Source organism: Curcuma longa, chromosome 3 (genome assembly GCF_044706935.1).
Source record: "Curcuma longa cultivar G26 ecotype Majalengka, Jawa Barat chromosome 3, ITB_CL_G26_1.1, whole genome shotgun sequence".
In the NCBI taxonomy this organism is placed as follows: Eukaryota; Viridiplantae; Streptophyta; class Magnoliopsida; order Zingiberales; family Zingiberaceae; genus Curcuma; species Curcuma longa.
This window is the reverse complement of record NC_133863.1, coordinates 13,785,693-13,804,234: the sequence shown is the minus strand read 5'-3', so window position 1 is coordinate 13,804,234 and position 18,542 is coordinate 13,785,693. Positions and strand designations below refer to the sequence as shown.

Below are 18,542 nucleotides of genomic sequence, written 5' to 3'. Positions count from 1 at the left end.
CATCATTAAATAGTTAATGGCTACCCATAATTTAAGGACGGTCGAATTATCTCTCAATTAAATCGAAATAACTAATTGAATCGATTTAATTTGAAAATTCAGTTTGATTAATTTATTTTTTTTAAAAAAAATTAGATTATTTTAATTTATTCGATTTCAATCTCAATTATGAAATTTATAATTCGATTAAATTGAACTGTACCAATAATTGATTGATCAATTGATTACTCTATATTTGTGAATTGTGATTGTTCGAAGAGATTTGTAATTGAGTGGTGTAGTTGACTGACATCCACAAATCAAGCCAACTAAATTCAAAAATTGTGCAGTCGACTATCCATATAATAATCAATAGATGAAGCAACATCAATCGAATACTCGATAATTAACCAAGGGCAAATTCAAGAATTATAGTTGATACGGATGGTTAAGATGGATGATGTGGCTCTCTTGCGAGCCAGGGTCAGAAGTCCTCTGATGGTCAAAGTCTAGGCTGAAGTGTTAACGGTAGTCAATATGGCCTTGACTCCGTCTCGGCTAGATCCGTTTCGGTCACCTCCTATCTTAGTCAGATCCATCTCGGTCATCTTCCGTCTCAGTTAACTCCTGTCTCGGCCAGATCCGTCTCGGGCACCTTCTGTCTCGACCAGATCCGTCCCGGCCACATTCCGTTTTGGCTAGATCCGTCTCAACCACCTCTTGTCTCGGCCAGATCCGTCTCGGTCACCTTTTGTCTCAGTTGACTCTTGTCTTGGCCAGATTTGTCTCGTCCACCTTCCGTCTTGGCTAGATCCGTCTTGACCACCTTCCGTCTCAGTTGACTCCTGTCTCGGCCAGATCCATCTCGACCACCATCTCGTCTCGTCTGACTCTGTCTCGGCTAGCCTTATCTCGGCTGTCCTTACCTCAGCCAACCTCACCTCAACAAATCTACCATCTCAGCCACTCCACCTCACTCGGGCTAGTCCCCAGCCTTAGCTGGCGCCGTCACCCAAAGAAGGACTTATCTATGAGTAACACCAGTTTGGTCCCCTCTGACACCTCTCCTTTCTGCTCCACTGTACAGAGGGTGTATCAAGCTGTTAGACATGACTTCTCTCTGGCCTCTTAGCCCTGCACATACCGCCAAAAGGAAGATATTGGTGTCAGATCGATCTCCTCCAATGCTTTTTCCTGCATATGCGGCCAAAAGCGGAGGGAACAGAAGGGAGTTGCTTTCTATAGCGTGCGGCGGCACGAGGCGTACGTCATCCGACCTTGCAAATGAAACCCTAATACAGGTTATAAAAAGAGTAACTCACTATCGTGCAAAAGGTCCGCTCTCTAAAACTCTTACTACGCTTGCTGCTATTTTGCTTTTCGTTCTCTACATTCTCACTGGAACCCTAACTTGAGCGTCGGAGTGGCTCACCTGAACTCCCTGGCACCAGTCTAACCTCTCTTTTCAAGTGTGTTTCAGGTTCGATTCCGGTTTTTCTCCCTAGTTCGACCTCTCCCTCACGTCTGGTCTGAGGTGTCAGTACCGATAGAATCAAAATATCTCCACAATGGTATGATATTGTCCACTTTGGGCCTAAGCCCTCATGACTTTGTTCTTGGGCTCTCCTAAAAGGCCTTATACCAATGGAGATACTTTTCATCCTTTTAACCCCATGATCTTTTCCATGTACTTTAGATGTGGGACTATGTTTGCACTCTTGCAACCTAACAATCCCCCCCTCAAATAAAGGACCACAGACCCCCATCAACGTCGTTTTTGATATCTAAATCCTCGGCCCACCAGGACTTTTTGCCCCTCAGTCCACCCGACATACTAGGACTTCCCAACTAGCCGTAGCTAGGACTTTTTGCCCCTCGGTCCACTCGACCTACTAGGACTTCCCACCTAGCCGCAGTTAGGACTTTTTGCCCCTCGGTCCACCCGACCTACTAGGACTTCCCACCTAGTCGCAACTAGGACTTTTTGCCCCTCGGTCCACCCGACCTACTAGGACTTCTCACCTGCTGTCTGGTCCTCTTGATTCAGACACGAGAGCACCCACTTCCTTTGTTTAAGATTCAAACCACATGGTTAGATATGGATCATGGCTCATCCGGTGGTTAGTCCGGTGAAGAGCGGTCTCGCTTTGATACCACTTGTTAGTACCGATGGAATCAAAATATCTCCACAATGGTATGATATTGTCCACTTTGGGCCTAAACCCTCATGACTTTGTTCTTGGATTCTCCCCAAAAGACCTCATACCAATGGAGATACTTTTCATCCTTTTAACCCCATGATCTTTTCCATGTACTTTAGATGTGGGACTATGTTTGTACCCTTGCAACCCAACATGAGGATCGCCCTCGTCGGATAGTTCGTTGACTGATGGCTTGACCATCCGCAGTATTTAACCGGAACAATAGCTAGGGAGAATTTGAATTAGAGTTGATAGGAATACTTGCTTTCATCACGGTATCGTGCTCTCCACCTCTTTCTCATTCCATGAGTCAACTACCTTCCATCATCTCCGAAGGCGACATTCAACATTTGTTACTATCGCACGAATATAAATCTCATTATTTCGATATATTCTAAATTACAATTCAATATCTGTTACTATCGAATAAACTAAATGATCCAATCTAACAAAAATCCCTCAGTCAACGAAATAAGATGGGTGTTTCATTGATATGGATTGCTTGACAATCAAACCCTTACTCGACCAATTTATCACAGTAAATAGCAGCATTTGATGCAATGAACAGTGGGAACAATAGTAACATTATGTACTATTATTTGGCTAGCTAAAGAAAGGAGAGAAATACTGTGACGATGGTGTTGAAATTCCAGGCTTGCTTATGAAAATTAAGAATAGTTGGCTTGACGATGGTGTTGATCATGCTACTCTTGCAAAAACTAATTAAGAATAGTTGGCTGCGGAAGCACGTTTTTACTATTATCATTAGGTGGCTGGATTTATTGAAAAGAAAGAAAATAAACCTACTTGTTTGCTAGACTTAGGACAAATTAAAGGACAAAAAAATTAGACAAAATAAAAGTCAAGGCTTCTTGTTATGGGCTTGAATATTATGATGACTTGTTGTTTCCACTACTGGCATTTGGCCCAGGGCGAAAATTAAAGTAAACTAAAAAATCAAAAAATAAATCAAATTGGAAGCAAAAGTTATTGTTGGTTTGCTTGAACTGACCACTAAAAAAGAAAAAGAAATAATCAAACAACTACAATGATAAAAAAGAAAAGAGCATGAAAGTGGTATATCTTTTTCGGTCTGAGCTAGCTCCGATAATAAAAAAAGATAAAATAAGAGTTGCTATTGAGAGGAAGAACTAGGATTGTTGTTAGTTGGTTGAAAAATAACAAAGGGAATAGAAGGAGGGTTACTATTGAGAAGAAGAAAAAGTAAAAAGAGCTGTCAGAGAAGGAGAAGAAAAAAATAACTAAACTACGGTTGGAAAGAAAAAATAAAAAAGGAAAGAGAAGATAAGAAGAAGAAGTCAACGTGTGGAGACTTACGCATAAGACGGTGGGAACGAAGGTGAGTACGTGGAAAAGAGATGAGAGGATATATAACTATGATTGTAATTAAGTTTTCATTTATTTATAGTAAAAAATACATTAATTATTCATTATTTTATCTCTTTTTCATTCATTTAAGTTGTTGATATCGAGTGTTTTTTTTATCTCTTCTTCATTTAAATTGCTGAGATATCGACATGTAACTAGTTGCATTTTTTAATTAAAAAAAAATCTGAAAAACCACTCACATGATGAATACAAGTCTTGCAAGTTGACGGAGGAATAGTCATGTTTGACTTTTCCGGTGAACTTTCTTATTTTGTTTTGATTCCAATATATGGCTTGTTTAATTCTACTTCAACTGCAAGGCACGACTTTGGCTCACTGAGCCAATGGCAATGCACGCAATTCATACTATTGAACTTTCTCATCTTTCCAAATCATTGATTATATTATTCATAACAGGAAAAGTAATCAAAAGCTATTTATTATTTCTTTTTGTCTTGGCTTTATTTGTCGGTGAGTTGTTTGTTACGATACGGAACGCAGTGAATGCCACACTGTATGAAATCTTAACTTTCATGTACAATGAAAGCTAAGTGAAGCTCAGAAATCAAAACTTTAGTAAATGGCTCTTCGCATTTTGTGCTCAGAGTTTAATTTTGCAAAACTAATTTTATCCAAGCTGCCTGTGCAGAGTTTAATTTTGGCAAATTAAATGTTCCTTATTAACTGTGATTTTGTTCAGTGATATATATTAATCTCCAAACAGACAGACCATCATTTGGTTCGAGAGGACGTATAACTGAGTAATGAATTGGTTAAATAGAGTTGTAGAAAAGGATAAGAATTTGAATATATCTTCCTTTTCGTGATCATTTAATTTTTCGATTATAATTTCTTCATAAATGAAATGACCCATGATTTAAGACTATTGTACACTTTTAAAGTTCATATATTAAGGAAAAGGCTATCACAGGTACTTACATAAAAACTAGGATGCAACAATCTTTATTGATAATATTGTAGGCGATTATACGATCTTAATTATACATGCGACGACCTTTGATTGACTGATTGATTGCGGCTTGTGGTGGTTTTTCACGTTGAGAAGTCAATTCTGATGCCAGCCACCGACGCCTTCCCCTTCCCGGCCCTCGGCACGATCGTCACCAGCACGCTCTCGTCGTCCTCCGCTCCGATGTCCTCCAGCAGGTCCGTGATCCCGAGGCGAAGCCCCGTCCTCAGCTTCTTCTCGTTCTTCCGGTGCTTGTGCTTGTGCGGCACGTTCACGAAGCTTCCGGCGAACTCACTTTCGCCGGGAGTCAGCCCCTCCGTCCCCTCGAGCGCGTTCACGAACACGTCGAACTTGATGAAGAAGTCGCGGTCGTACTCGATGCCCTCCACCACCAGCACTTCCTCCTCCTCCTCCTTCTCCGCCCCGCTCCTCGACACTTTCGGCCGCTTCACCGTGAAGCTCACCGGAGAATTAAGCACCACCGGGAACCTCGTCGCCTCCACGGTAGAAGCGCTCGGTCTCCTCAGCCGCTGCGGTGCCGCGGCCGCTCGCTTTGCTGGCGTCGGCCGCGACTTCAGCCATGGGATCTCCACGTCCTGGTACGTGTACCGCAGCAGCTCCGTGTTTAGGCAGTCCTTCACCGTGACGCGGACAAGGTCCGCGTTCTCGTCGTAGAAGAGGAAGCTGGCGTCGAGCCAGTCCTTGTCGTCGAAGTCGCGGTGTCGGTCGTCGAGCTTCTTCCACAGGTACCACATTCGGTCGACGTTTGCGTGGTGAGCGAAGAAGATGGGGTCCCGTGCCGCTGAGTAGAAATTGCCCATGTTCTCAAAGTTCGGCTGCGTCGAGTCGCCGGTCCAGAAGTGCACCGGACCGTGCGGGATGTTCTCCAGCGTCCCACCGCCCGGGTTGGGCTGGTCCCCGGCGCGGTACGACTTGCCCATGAATAGCGACGGCGTCTTGGCGCCGGAGATCACCTGGCGGTACATGGTCTTGAGGTTGTTGTCGACTTGCGTCTCGTAGGGCAAGCCAGGGTCGACCCCGTTGTAGTCGAGGTCGATGAGGGCGGGCGGCTGGTGCCGGGCTTCGCGTAACTTGTCGTAGAGCGAGGAAGACGTTTTAGTGTAGATGGAGGGCAGCTGGATGCCGCCCGGCGCGTCCCAGTTCCAGAAGGGAAGAGCGAAGGTCTCGTCGCCGATGAGTTTCCCTGCGAATCGAATCAAAAACATTATGAAATTAATCTATGAGAATTGAGAAGATTAATCATCGAATAAATAGGAGTACCAAGGATCCTCTCGTGGAAGTAGAGGTAGAAGCGGTGCCACGGCAAGAAGAGCCAGGAGTTGTGAACTTGGATCTCCAGGTCGGGGAAGCCGATCTGGTCGTAGGCGCCGTCACAGTAAGCGCAGTGGACGTTGGCCTGCTGCGTGAAGTTACGCGGGTCGTCGGCCGGCAGCGCCCTCATGAGCTCGACGGCCTTGGTGTACTTGGCCAGGTAGTCGGCCTTGACCAGGTGAGCGGCGGGGCGGACGCGGAGGGGCGACGACCGCGGCGGGAGCTTGAAGTCCTTTATGGTCCCGGAGTAGGGAGGGCAGCAGTCGACCACCGGGACGCCGTTAGGCAGGTCGGCGGGCCCGCACTTGGAGAGATCCGGCGGCGCGATCGGGCTGCCGAAGGCCGGTTTGCTGCCGACCCCAAGTCCGCCGACGGCTGCGGCGGCGCCGCAGAGGCCGACGAGGACGTCGCGGCGGTCGAGCGTGGGCTCACGCTCATCATCGCTAGATTTGCATGCGATCTTGGAACATCGACGTCGCCCAATTATGAAAGAAGGGCTTCTGCTTTTGGGAGGGAAGGCGCATGCAAAGGAGTTGCTAATGGTGGTTGTATGAGGAAGATTGCATGGAACAAGGCTAGCCATATGATATTCAAATCAATATGAACTAGCACTAAATTATTTGATATCTTAATGAATCACATACACGTATATATATATAAGATTTTGCAAAAAGAAAAAGAAATAATCAAACAACTACAATGATGAAAGGAAAAGAGCATTAAAGTGGTATCATCTTTTTTGACAGTCTTAGCTAGCTCCGATGATAAAAAAAAAAAAAAAGATAAAATAAGAGTTGCTCTTATTAAAGAGGAGGAAGGACTAGGGTTATTGTTAGTTGGCTGAAAATTAACAAAAGGAATAGTAGAAGAGGGTTACTTTTGAGAAGAGGAAAAAGAAAAAAGAACTGTGAAAGAAGGAGAAGAGAAAAACAACTTAACTATGGTTGGAAAGAAATTAAAAATAGAAAAGGAAAGAGAAGATAATTAAGAAGAAGAAGTCAGCACGTGGAGACTTACGCATAAGACGGTGGGAGCGAAGCTGAGACGTGGAAGAAAAATAAAAAGAAAAGAGATGAGAGGATATATTTTCTTAAATATTTTCTTAATTCATTTTGAATAGATTTAACTAATTGAATCTAATTAAACTTATTCGGTCATAATCAAATTAGTTCCAAATCAATTCGATGTAAACTAATATATCCTTATCTTTGCCCCTACTAAATGAATTTTGTTCAATATCAATTCTATTTTAATTCAACATCTTTCATTTCCTATTCTATAGTTCAATTCATTTATTTATTTTATTAAAAAATCAATCTTAATAAAATTTATAGAGCCCACGTGGCTCTGTGATAAACGATCCAATTAATCGATTTTAGATTGGTTTAGTTTATTTGATTTTAATAAATCAAATCAAAATTAAGATAGTGTATGTCCTTAGTTAATATGGATATGTTTTGAATAAATGATTGGCTAAGATTAGATCTTGATGCATAATTTTAGAATTCATAGGATGATTTTAAAATCAAATTAATTTTTCATACTGCTATATAAAATATATATATAACCTATAATTGTAATCAAGTTTTAATTCATCCACAATAAGAAATACATTAATTCTTCACTATTTTATCTATTCTTCATTTATGTTGCCGATATCAAATATATTTTTTTTTGACTCTTTTTCGTCGGAATACTATGAAAGTGGTATCAGAATAAAATTACATTCTAGCTCGTTTTGTTTTAATAGTAAATATGATAAATAATTTTAATGTTGTTTGATCTGATCCCAAATTAAAAAAGTTATTTATTTCTTTTTTGTCTTGGCTTTATCTGTCGGTGAGTTGTTTCTTACGATACGGAACGCAGTGAATGGCACACTCTGTCTGAAATCAAAACTTTAGTAAATGACTCTTCTCATTTTGTGCTCAGCGTTTAATTTTGCAAAACTAATTTTATCCAAGCTGCCTGTGCAGAGTTTAATTTTGGCAAATTAAATAATGTTCCTTATTAACTGTGATTTTGTTCAGTAATATATATAATTAGGGGGTGTTTGGTTTAAAGTTTTCCAGATGTAAATGTTCCATTGAGTTCTCGAAATTTGTGCAATGGACAGATGATGAGTGTTTGGGTTTAGATGATGAATGTACATATGGGATTGGGGTAACTGGAAATTGAAGGTTGGCAAAAAGGACCTCTGGCCGCCAACCTGAAAGTTTAAATTACACATCTACCCTTGTGAAAAATATATAAGGATTTTTTAATTTTTTTAGTAAGGATAAATAAGTAAATGGACATCCAAAATACAACTCAACCTCATATTCACCAAACACTCCATTTACATTTATATTTTCTCAACCTTTTCTCAACCCCAACTATATATTTACATATTTTCAACCTCAATTTTTCATTAAAAAAATACAACTTAAAATCAAACAACCTCCTTCATCTCCAAACAGACAGACCATCATTTGCTTCGAGTACGTAGAACGCTGATTAATATATTAAGGAAAAGGCGACCACAGGTAGTTACATAAAACCTAGGATGCCGCAATCTTTATTGATAATATATATTGTAGGCGATTATATGATCTTCATTATATTATACATGCGACGACCGACCTTTGATTGACTGATTGATTGCGGCTTGTGGTGGTTTTTCACTTTGAGAAGTCAATTCTGATGCCAGCCACCGACTCCTTCCCCTTCCCGGCCCTCGGCACGAGTGTCACCAGCACGCTCTCGTCGTCCTCCGCTCCGATGTCCTCCAGCAGGTCCGTGATCCCGAGGCGAAGCGCCGTCCTCAGCTTCTTCTCGTTCTTCCGGTGCTTGTGCTTGTGCGGGACGTTCACGAAGCTTCCGGCGAACTCACTCTCGCTGGGAGTCAGCCCCTCCGTCCCCTCGAGCGCGTTCACGAACACGTCGAACTTGATGAAGAAGTCGCGGTCGTACTCGATGCCCTCCACCACCAGCACTTCCTCCTCCTCCACCTTCTCCGCCCTGCTCCTCGACACTTTCGGCCGCTTCACCGTGAAGCTCACCGGAGAATTAAGCACCACCGGGAACCTCGACGCCTCCACGGTAGAAGCTCTGGGTCTCCTCAGTCGCTGCGGTGCCGCGGCAGCTCTCTTTGCCGGCGTCGGCCGCGACTCCAGCCATGGGATCTCCACGTCCTGGTACGTGTACCGCAGCAGCTCCGTGTTTAGGCAGTCCTTCACCGTGACGCGGACAAGGTCCGCGTTCTCGTCGTAGAAGAGGAAGCTGGCGTCGAGCCAGTCCTTGTCGTCGAAGTCGCGGTGCCGGTCGTCGAGCTTCTTCCACAGGTACCACATTCGGTCGACGTTTGCGTGGTGAGCGAAGAAGATGGGGTCCCGTGCCGCCGAGTAGAAATTGCCCATGTTCTCCCTGTTCAGCTGCGTCGAGTCGCCGGTCCAGAAGTGTATCGAACCGTGCGGGACGTTCTCCAGCGTCCCAGCGCCCGGGTGGGCCTGGTCGCCGGCCCGGTACGGCGAGCCCATGAACAGCAACGGCGTCTTGGCGCCGGAGACCACCTGGCGGTACATGATCTTGAGGTTGTGGTCGACTTGCTCGTCGTAGGGCAAGCCAGGGTCGTTCCCGTCGAAGTCGAGGTCGAGGAGGGCGGGCGGCTGGTGCTGGGCTTCGCGTAACTTGTCGTAGAGCGAGGAAGACGTTTCAGTGTAGATGGAGGGCATCCGGATGCCGCCCGGCGCGTCCCAGTTCCAGAAGGGAAGAGCGAAGGTCTCGTCGCCGATGAGTTTCCCTGCGAATCGAATCAAAAACAGTATGAAATTAATCTATGAGAATTGAGAAGATTAATCATCGAATAAATAGGAGTACCAAGGATCCTCTCCTGGAAGTGGAGGTAGTAGCGGTGCCACGGAAAGAAGAGCCAGGAGTCGTGGACTTGGATCTCCAGGTTGGGGAAGCCGATCTGGTCGTAGGCGCCGTCACAGTAAGCGCAGTGGACGTTGGCCTGCTGCGTGAAGCTACGCGGGTCGTCGGCCGGCAGCGCCTTCATGAGCTCGACGGCCCTGGTGTACTTGGCCAGGCCGTCGGCGTCGACCAGGTGAGCGGCGGGGCGGACGCGGAGGGGCGACGACTGCGGCGGGAGCTTGAAGTCCTTTATGGTCCCGGAGTAGGGAGGGCAGCAGTTGACCACCGGGGCGCCCCCAGGCAGGTCGGCGGGCCCGCACTTGGAGAGATCCGGCGGCGCGATCGGGCTGCCGAAGGCCGGTTTGCTGCCTACCCCAAGTCCGCCGACGGCTGCGGCGGCGCCGCAGAGGCCGACGAGGACGTCGCGGCGGTCGAGCGTGGGCTCGCGCTCATCATCGCTAGATTTGCATGCGATCTTGGAACAGCGACGTCGCCTAATTATGAAAGAAGGGCTTTTGCTTTTGGCAGGGAAGGCGCATGCAAAGGAGTTGCTCATGGTGGTTGTATGAGGAATATTGCAAACAAGGCTAGCCATGATCATATTCAAATCAATATGAACTAGCACTAGATTGTTTGATATCTCAATGAATCACATACACGTATATATATATATAAGATTTTGCAAGACGAGTTGAGATATGTTCCGGTTAAATACCGTCGATGGTCAAGTCATCAGTCAATATGAACCGTTCGACGAAGACAATTCTCCGATCGGGCCGGATGAGGGATTCCTTTCGAGATCGAGTACCAGGATCCACCTGAAATGTACTAACAAAAGAGGTTAGACTGACGCCGGGAAGTCCCGATAAGCCACTCCAACACTTAAGTTAGGATTCCGATGAGAAGCAAGAGATCAAGAACAAGTAAGAAAAGTAGTGAGAGAGTTTCAGAAAGCGGACCCCTTACATGGTGGTGAGTTACTCCTTTTATAATCAACCTTAGGGTTTCATACGTAAAGTCGGCTACTGTACGCCTCGGGCCCCTACAGAGTTACCGAAAGGACCTTTATTCTGTCTCCTCTATTTTTAGTTGTATGCGTATGGGAGACGCGTAGGCAAAGATCGAGTCTGATCTCCTATATCTTCCTTTTGGTAGTGCGTGCAGACTACGAGATTAGAGGAAGAGGCCACGTATAATGGCTTGAAGCGCATTTAATGCGGTGGCGCAGAAAGGACCGGTGTTAGGAGGAACCATGCTTATGCTACCTGCTGACACATCCTTCTTACAACAGCAACGCCTAAAGCTAGCTAGTGTCAGGGAGTCATAGTTGAGGCTAAGGCCTAGCCTAACTGAGGTGGAGTTGTCGGGTTCGTATGTGGAAGTGAGGTTGACTCAGAGAAAGCAACCGAAGTAGGGTTAATCGGCGAAGGCCTAGACGAGAGTCTTATCTACTGAGAGGGGCTGTTCGTCGAGACGTCAGGAGATGAGACGAGAATCCTCCTTTGCCGAGAGGGGATGTTTCCCGAGATGTCGAGAGGCGAGATGAGAGTCATCCATTGCCGAGAGGGACTGTTTACCGAGATGTCAGTAGGCGAGACGAGAGTCCTCTTTTGCCGAGAGGGACTGCTTGTCGAGACGTCTGGCGACGAGATGAGAGTCCTCCTTTGCCGAGGGGGTTGTTTACCGAGACGTCAAGAGACGAGACGAGAGTGGCAATGACAGGCTGAGACGAGGTGAACACCGCAAGCCGAAACGAGACAAAGGCCGTAGGCAAAACCTCAGTTCTAACTTTGATCTTGAAAAAACTTACAGAAGAGTCACATCATCTGTCTTGACTCTCCGCATCAAGATCATTGTAGGGATATATATATATACGAATTTTCTCTGCTGCCCGACGGTTTCCTACGCGACCCATACGCGACACCCTGACCCCCAGTCATTGTTCCCGCCGCCGCATCGCCGTCCGGCCACCGCCAGCCGTCGGACCGAGCCCGATCGATGGCCAACTCGCCGGCGCACCGCCTGCCACCGGATTCCGGCCGCATTGTGGCCGGAATCCGGCCGAATTCGGCAGGAAATCGCCGCTAGTGGCACGCGACCACTGTGGGCCAAATCGCGGCCGATTTCTAGCCAAATCGCTGTCGAAGATCGGCGGAGGAAAGACCGTCGGATCTAGCCAGAATCCGGTGTCGGCCGGTGCGCCGGTGAGTTGGCCGTCGATCGGGCCCGGTCCGGCGGTCAGCGGTGGCCGGACGACGACGCGACGGTGGCGGGTCGGCGGAAGAAAACACTATGCGTTCCCAATTTGGACGGTCAAATTTTCACGATCACGATGTCACGGACGTGCGCGTAGGAAACCGTCGCGCAGCAAATCAATTAATATATTTATATTTATGTATATTTAGCATGAAGTGCACATGGTCCTTCATAAAAATCACGTGGAATTACAGTTAGGGTTGCGTGTGGTACATTCACTCTTGTTTTTTAATGAAAGATCTTTTGAAAGCCAAATATCTAGATATGCTCCAGATCAGCAAAAGATTTTTTTTATCTCCGTACATTTTCGTAAATTAATTAACTGGTCTTGGTCACTTGTCCCCATCCATAGCGAGTGTTCATTCTTGTTTATATTTGATATAATTATTTTTCTTTTATTTACTTGCAGCCCTGATAAATAGTGGTGAGTAAAATATCAATTAAATCGATCGAAATAACTAATTGAACCGGTTTAATTTAAAAATTCAATTTGATTAATTTAATTTTTTTTGAAAAAAAAATCTAGATTATTTCAGTTTATTGGGTTTCAATCTCAGTTATGAAATTTATAATTCGATTAAATTGAACTATAATAGTTGATTAATGCGTTATGATCAATTGATTAGTCTAGATTTGTGAGTTGCGACGGCTCGAAGAGATTTATAATCGAGTGGCGTAGTTGATACTAACATCCACAAATCAAGCGCACTAAATTCAAAAATTGTGCAGTCGACTATCCATATAATAATCAACAGATGATGCAACATCAGTCGAATACTCGATAACTAAGGACGGATTCAAGAAGTATAGCTAGGGAGGATTTGAATTAGAGTTGATAGGAATACTTGCTTTGATCGCGGTATCTTGCTTTTCTCCTCTTTCTCATTCCATGAGTCACCTACCTTCCATCGTCTCGGAAGGCAACATTCAACATTTGTTACTATTGAATATAAATCTCACCATCTCGATATACTCTAAATTGCTCTTCAATATCGGTTACTATCGAATAAATTAAATGATATCCAATCTAACAAAAATCCATCAATTAATGAAATAAGGTGGGTGTTTCATTGTTATGGATTGCTTGACAATCAAACACTAGTACTGGGCCATATTACCTTGGTGACAGTTGGCCAACTTTGATTTAGTCAATTTAGTAGGTGTAGGTCCAGTGTCTTTTGGCACAGAACAATTGTATTTGTCAGCCAAATTTTGGCAAGATAATTTGGTGAAGATAATTTTGACAAGATAATTTTGGCAAGATAATCTTGCACAACCTTCTATAATTGGTGCCCTGAGGCATAGCTGAGTTGGTTACGACGTAGCAGACTTGTAGAAGAGGACAAGGGTTCGAATCTTGGTGAAGCCAGGCGCGCAATACCCTCCTGCGTCGTGACCAACTGCAGTTTCTCGATTTACCTCCTCACAAATGGTCGTGGGACCGATCGTGTGGGCCGCTAAGGTGACGGATTTCACCTTTTTTGAGTAAATGAGATTGGCCCAGAGCTCATTTGCCAATTTCATCTATAGAGCTGTTAGTTAACATATATATACCACCGTGATGAAGTTGTTTGGAAGAAATAAAGTCAAGGCATTCATTCAGTTTCCCTGTCTCAAACTTCACAAAATGAAGCCGACCACCAAGAATTGGATAGCTTCTCCTATTTCCATTATATTTGACTGTCCAAACTTTTTCTTCATGGATTTCTTCCTTTTGTCATCAACTGAAAGTAGTGATGAGGATAAATGAGTGCTAAAAATATGTAGGCAACCCTATTGTTGATGAATGAGAATGTGGTTTAGAACTTCATGTAAGATCAACCACAGCACCATTCTTGATGCTTCTTCATTTTATGCAGTATGTTTCTTTATTATTTACTGTCCTGTTTTGTCTATTACAATTGAAAATTTTTAATGTATTACAATGTTTATAAGGGTAGAAAAGAATTAAGGGTTGACCCAATCACAACAGGTAGTAACTGCATCAATTTTTATCTTAAAAATGAACCTTTCTTTTAATTTTCACTAACGATTTCATTTTTATTTCGAATGTGTATGTGTTATAATGTTATTTTGCAGATATAGATATGTCCGACCAGGCAACAGCACCCGGTGGTCAGATTGTTTTGCGAGTTGTTGGAGGGTGGTAAGTATTGGTGTTATTAGTACTTTTTAATTCATAAAATTTTTTATGATATTTGTCTAATATTTATATGTTTTATAATGTAGTTTTACTCCAAAGGGTCACCGAGTTGCAGCCTACATATCTAATAAGTTTCACGAGAGAGTATATCTTTCAGGTTATACTTGGAGGCATGTCGACGAGGACATGCGAGACTTTTACTACCAGGAGTTTTTGATAAGTCATTTTAATCAACAATGAAGTTGTATTTATTTATACTAATTAAATAAATTTTTTTTACAGAAAAAGTATACCTGGGAGCCAGGCACGAGCATGAATATAATTTAAAGAATCCTGGAATAATGCTTGTGTCAAACTGTACAAAGATCTGCTCTATAAATGCAGAAAAAAGGTGTCAGACCATCTTTCATCCCAGTTGAGATTTGGGATGCATGGCAAGCCATCTGGGCTGCATAAAGATGGCAGTCAAATTCAACGATAGCTCGAGCCAACAGAAATACCGAGTTGACTGACTATAGCACTGGATCCACAAAGCATACAGCTGGATCTCATTCCATTGTCGAGCATACCTTGGACTTGGTGAGTTTACAATTAATATATTTATATTAGAATTATTTAATTAGCAATGATTTGATTTTGATTTAATTGTATTTTTTAATCTTCAGGAGCATGAGTTACAGCGACCTCCTACTTGTTGGGAGATTTTTACTAAGACACATAAGTCCAAGGATGACACATTTATCGATCCTCGCTCGCAGGCATTAGACGTAAGATTTTAAATTTTAAATTTATTTAACAATTCAGTATAGTGATTATTTTTTCTAATTCTATATTTTATATTAATTTATTTTTAAACAGGCTGAAATGTCTGCTAGAGTTGCACAGACGTCTCAGCCTGATAGAGAGGGAGGTGAGATGCAGACTCTCTCAACCGACCAGTTAAATGAGATATATTATGATGTGGTCGGTGGGAGGAAGAAGTGCTCAACCCTCTACGGTCTAGGGTCCCAGGCGAGAGTCGTATATGATCGTGTGATGACCCCTAGAGCTAAGGGTCATCCTAACGGATCATCTTCTACGGTAGAAGTCCTAAAATAAGAAAATCAAAAATTAAAGAATCGACTCTCCACATTAGAGGCACAATTTCAAGAGTCTCGCGAAGTCCAGTTGTGATACGAGCAGATTGCGCAACAGATGCAGGCCTTCATGGATGGCATGAGTGTGACGCCGCAGCGCCCACATGGTTGGACCTCAGAGGAGACTCAGGATCCTAATGACCCTGATCAGTAGCTGCTTGCGAGGTATGTTAACATTTGTATATTTTCTTTTTTTTTTTAAATTATGACTTGTAAACATGTATTTTCAAAATAAATACATATCATTGATTTATTACTAACCTATCTTATTGTATTTTTTTGTCGCATTAGATATTTTGGCTCGATTAGTTTAGATATTTTTTCTAGATTTTATTATATTTAAACATTTGATACAATATCATTGTATTCAGATATTTGGTATTTATATTTTTATTATGATTTAATTAGTTTGTCAGATGTTGTTAATGCATTTATTTAAGAGATTGAGAACTAATTGTCGTGTAAATAGGGAATTGTTGTGTTTGTTTTGTGATTAGATTGTTGTGTTGTAGTGTTGTTAAACTATCGCTTGTGATAGTTTTATATTATTGATGGAAATGTAAACAGGGAATTTAGATAAATAAAAAAATATTTAAAAAAATAAGAATATTAACGACAAAATTATAATTTTCTGTCATTAATTAGCGACGAAATTATAATATTTCGTCGTTAATTAGCGACAAAATTATAATTTTTCATCGCTAATTAGCGACGAAATTATAATATTCCGTCGTTAATTAGAGATGACATTATAATTTTTCGTCGCTAATTAGCGACAGAATTATAATTTTTCGTCGCTAATTAGCGATGGAATATTATAATTCCATCGCTATAACTAGAATGGAACAGTATTTCCGTTTGCTTTTTTTTGTGACAGAATTTAAATATTCGTCATTAATTTTAACGATGAGATTTAGAATTCCGTCGTTAATTAGTTAAAACTCTGACGGAACAATATTTCCGTTTGCCTTTTTAGCGATGGAATTAAAATTTCATCGTAAATATAGTGACGGGATAGTAATTCCGTCGCTATTTTTAGCAACGGAAATATATATTTCTGTCGCTAAAAAAAGCGACGGAATATATATGTCGTCGCTAAAAATAGCGACGGAATTATAAATTCTGTAGTTAATTTACGACGAAATCGTAATTCCGTCGCTAAAGTGATGTCAACGACTAAGAAAATAATGACGGAAAATATTCGTCGCTATTCGATCATTAATCCATATTAGCGACGGAATATTCCGTCGCTAATGTCAGTTTTTTTTTTTTGGTGAAACCCTTACTCGACCAATTTATCACAGTACATAGCAGCATTATTAGATGCAATGAACAGTGGGAACAATAGTAACATTATTTACTATTATTGGCTAGCTAAAGAAATGAGAAAAATACTCTGACGATGGTGTTGAAATTCCAGTCTTGCTTATGAAAATTAAGAATAGTTGGCTTGACGATGGTGTTGCTCATGCTAGTCTTGCAAAAACTAATTAAGAATAGTTGGCTGCGGAAGCACGTTTTTAATATTATCATTAGGTGGCTGGATTGATTGAAAAGAAAGAAATTAAGCCTACTTGTTTGCTAGACTTAGCACGTTTTTAATATTATCATTAGTTGGCTGGATTTATTGAAAAGAAATAAGATAAACCTACTTGTTTGCTAGACTTAGCACGTTTTTAATATTATCATTAGGTGGCTGGATTTATTGAAAAGAAAGAAAATAAGCCTACTTGTTTGCTAGATTAGGACGAAGAACAGAAAAATTGGACAAAATAAAAGTCGAGGATTTTTGTCATGGGCTCGAAAACTATTATGATGACTTATCGTTCCCAGTACTGTTAGTATTTGGCCGAAGGCAAAAAAATAAAGTGAATTAAAAGATCAAAAAATAAATCAAATAGAAAGCAAAAATTATTGTTGGTTTGCTTGAATTGGCCAATGAACAAGAAAAAGAAATAATCAAACAACTACAATGATGAACAGAAAAGAGCATGAAAGTTGTATCATCATTTTCGATGATCTCAGTTAGCCCCATTAATGGTAAAAAAAGATAAAACAAGAGTTGCCCTTATTGAAGAGGAAGAAAGATTAGGGTTGTTAGTTGGCTGAAAAATAACAAAAGAAATAAAAGGAGGAGGGTTACTTTTGAGAAGAGGAAAAAAGAAAAAAGAGCTGCTGTTGAGAAGATGAAAACAATTAAACTACAATTGAAAAGAAAAAATAGAAAAGGAAAGAGAATATAAAAAGAAAAAGTCGGCGCATGGAGGCTTACGCATGAGGAGGTGGGTGTTAGTGTGTGCATGATGCGGTGTTTTTGTATGGGAATTTTATTATTATTATTTACATTATTCCCTTTATTTATTTGTCACTCACACCCGTCAAAATTAATTATTTATTTATTACCAAACCTCTTTATTATCGTCTTAAATAGTACATAGAGGTCTGGGTCGTCTCTCTCACAGACTCAATGACTGGATGTTTATTCTAGACTGGTTATGAGTTTTATTGTATTTTATTCACCTAATACATACAACTTTATTTATTTACAATTAAATCTGCAATGAAATAAAGAATTCTAAATATACAACATTTACAATTTAAACGATTCATGCATCCTAGTTACACATTATACATACAACATACTTGCATTTATACAATCTACAACATACAATCTTAACCTAAACATGGTTCATTTACAACAACAATATTTTCTACAATTTTATTCATTATCACAAGTTAATATATAACATGAATCATATGATTACATACAACTACATACTACATGTGCACATGAATCCCACATCATACAACAAATAATAACCTAACATACATCATACTAAGGTACATAAGCATACAACACAACATAATTTCAAAACACCTTATTCATAACAAATCAATTCTACAACAACTATTCACAAGTGACCACACCCCAATACATGTAACCGGTTCACAACCCTTTCCCAAACAACTCCATTTCAATGTAATGTACCATGGTTTAACAGACAATACAAGCTCTAAATTTACCTTCAATCCTAAACCAACATTGTATCATCCAACACAAACAAACATCAAAAACACACTGCTAAACACATTTTACAATTAACAAACACACAATCCTCTCAACATCTTTGATTACACAAGTTCAATAACCAACATGAGTTCAACTCTAGCTTACAAGCTCAACATCCATCAGTATTCAAGTCCAAACATCCCTACAACAAGAACAAACAAAAGAGGAGAAC

General features: G+C 41.6%; 2 protein-coding genes and 1 pseudogene across 2 annotated transcripts; 1 reads left to right on the top strand and 2 right to left on the bottom strand.

Annotated features, from left to right (window-relative positions):
- Nucleotides 1-4,509: 4,509 nt before the first annotated feature.
- Nucleotides 4,510-6,524, bottom strand: LOC141825103 (polyphenol oxidase, chloroplastic-like). The gene is made up of 2 exons (XM_074712494.1): nucleotides 5,821-6,524; nucleotides 4,510-5,743 (listed from the first exon to the last, which is right to left on the bottom strand). Exons 1-2 carry the CDS (start codon nucleotides 6,452-6,454, stop codon nucleotides 4,623-4,625), a joined length of 1,755 nt encoding a protein of 584 aa, XP_074568595.1. The 5' UTR covers nucleotides 6,455-6,524; the 3' UTR covers nucleotides 4,510-4,622.
- A 1,876-nt stretch (nucleotides 6,525-8,400) lies between these two features.
- LOC141824875 (polyphenol oxidase, chloroplastic-like) lies at nucleotides 8,401-10,418 on the bottom strand. Its single transcript, XM_074712210.1, has 2 exons — nucleotides 9,730-10,418; nucleotides 8,401-9,652 (listed from the first exon to the last, which is right to left on the bottom strand). Exons 1-2 carry the CDS (start codon nucleotides 10,364-10,366, stop codon nucleotides 8,532-8,534), a joined length of 1,758 nt encoding a protein of 585 aa, XP_074568311.1. The 5' UTR covers nucleotides 10,367-10,418; the 3' UTR covers nucleotides 8,401-8,531.
- An 874-nt stretch (nucleotides 10,419-11,292) lies between these two features.
- LOC141823740 (uncharacterized) lies at nucleotides 11,293-15,454 on the top strand (annotated as a pseudogene).
- The last annotated feature ends 3,088 nt before the right edge of the window (nucleotides 15,455-18,542 follow it).